This window comes from Triticum aestivum, chromosome 4D, assembly GCF_018294505.1.
Source record: "Triticum aestivum cultivar Chinese Spring chromosome 4D, IWGSC CS RefSeq v2.1, whole genome shotgun sequence".
NCBI classification, from domain to species: Eukaryota; Viridiplantae; Streptophyta; class Magnoliopsida; order Poales; family Poaceae; genus Triticum; species Triticum aestivum.
Genome location: NC_057805.1, coordinates 499380477 through 499381944, shown reverse-complemented (window position 1 = coordinate 499381944; position 1468 = coordinate 499380477). Strand labels below are relative to the sequence as shown.

Sequence of the window (1468 nt, the reverse complement as noted above, 5' to 3'; positions counted from 1 at the left end):
CAAGGGACTGTTCGTGTGCGGTTCGAGGAATCGTTCCTCGACGGTTCGAGGGACTCCAAGTACGATCTACACCGACACGTTCATCTTCCGCTGCAACTCGGTGACGGTAACAATCATGATCCCAACCCGTTATTCATCTTTATATTGGTCTTGGGTGTGCGTAGGCGTGAAACTTTTTGTTTTCTACTATGTTTCCCAACAGCAACAACAGCGGGTCAGCGGCCATGGACAGCGACCACACGGCGGCGGAGGGAAACCTTAATCGCCCCCAAGTCACCACACGTGGACGGCGGGGTCAGGTATCGTCAACCAAGAAATCTACTCCCTCCGTCCCATAATATAAGAGCGTTTTTTACACTAAATGTACGGACGGAGCAGTACATTTCAGAAGTATTATTTCTAAATTTCAGAAACTGACTGAGCTACGTGATCCAGCTTTCCACAGTTCCATGAAACTAACAGGATTGATGAAGAACAAAATTGAGAACTCCAAACTGAAGCAAGTTGCATGCCCTTGAAACTGTCGGTTGCCTTGCCGAGGCTGAGCGCACGTCAACTGTCAAGGGATGCTGCAAGGGAATTACTAATCTTTTAGCCTCAAATCAAAGAAAATTTCTCATCTGCTTGTGAGTGAGTGGCGACCAAAAACGAACGAACTGAAGCATTTTCCTTGTACCTGTTGCAGTAGGTGACCGCGTGAGCGGTGGCCACCGGCGAGACGCCGCAGAGCCCCGGCAGCAGCGCGATGGCGGACGCGTTGGACCAGTACCGCCGGACGAGCCCAGCCATGCAGCGGCACACGGAGCGCCAGTTGTCCGGCGAGTCCGCCGCTACGGCGTACAGGCCGTCCACCCCCTCGCAGCACGGCGTGCCCGGGGCCGGCAGGGGCGCCACGCTCTGGCCGCGCGTGACGAAAGTCGCGCAGCCCGTCAGCAGCGACGTCACCGTGTCACAGTCCAGCGAGGAGGACGACGGCGGCGTGGGCGTGCCAGCCGCGGGCGCCGCCAGGGCGCAGCCTGACAGCAGGGTGGCCGTGACGATGGCTCCGGCGGCTAGAAACCACCCCGCGGCCGCCATGGCCCTAGTCTAGGCGCTGAATCGATTGATCAGTGTCGCCTTGGGGATTGTGGCGTGACTTCCTCAGAGTAGATGGAGGTGGAGGTTTTTGCGGTGTTTGTTTCGTGCGCGTCGCATGCGTACGTCATCTTGGTTACGTACATGTCCACGATGGCAGGATGAGCTAACCACTTCAGGGGGCACCAATTAGAAACGTCTTCCAAACATATAGACATGCATACTTTTTTTTTAACACAGTATAGACGTAAGCGCTCATACATACGCGCATACATTCACCCTATGAACGCATACATGCACATCCTATCCCTATGAGCACATTTGAGAGACTGAGTCGGCATGTCATCTTGAGATTTACGAAGTCATCGTAGGCGCCTCGTCGTTGACGGGAACA

The 1468-nt window shown here is 55.0% G+C and overlaps 1 protein-coding gene across 1 annotated transcript; it reads right to left on the bottom strand.

Annotated features, from left to right (window-relative positions):
* Positions 1-300: 300 nt before the first annotated feature.
* LOC123100581 (non-specific lipid-transfer protein 4) lies at positions 301-1163 on the bottom strand. The gene is made up of 2 exons (XM_044522489.1): positions 677-1163; positions 301-569 (listed from the first exon to the last, which is right to left on the bottom strand). The coding sequence occupies exons 1-2, from the start codon at positions 1075-1077 to the stop codon at positions 560-562; spliced, it is 411 nt and encodes a 136-aa protein (XP_044378424.1). The 5' UTR covers positions 1078-1163; the 3' UTR covers positions 301-559.
* Between the last annotated feature and the right edge of the window lie 305 nt (positions 1164-1468).

Bases quoted from the DNA above. Each gene is read 5' to 3' on its own strand.
- LOC123100581 (XM_044522489.1), bottom strand. From the start codon at position 1,077: ATGGCGGCCGCGGGGTGGTTTCTAGCCGCCGGAGCCATCGTCACGGCC.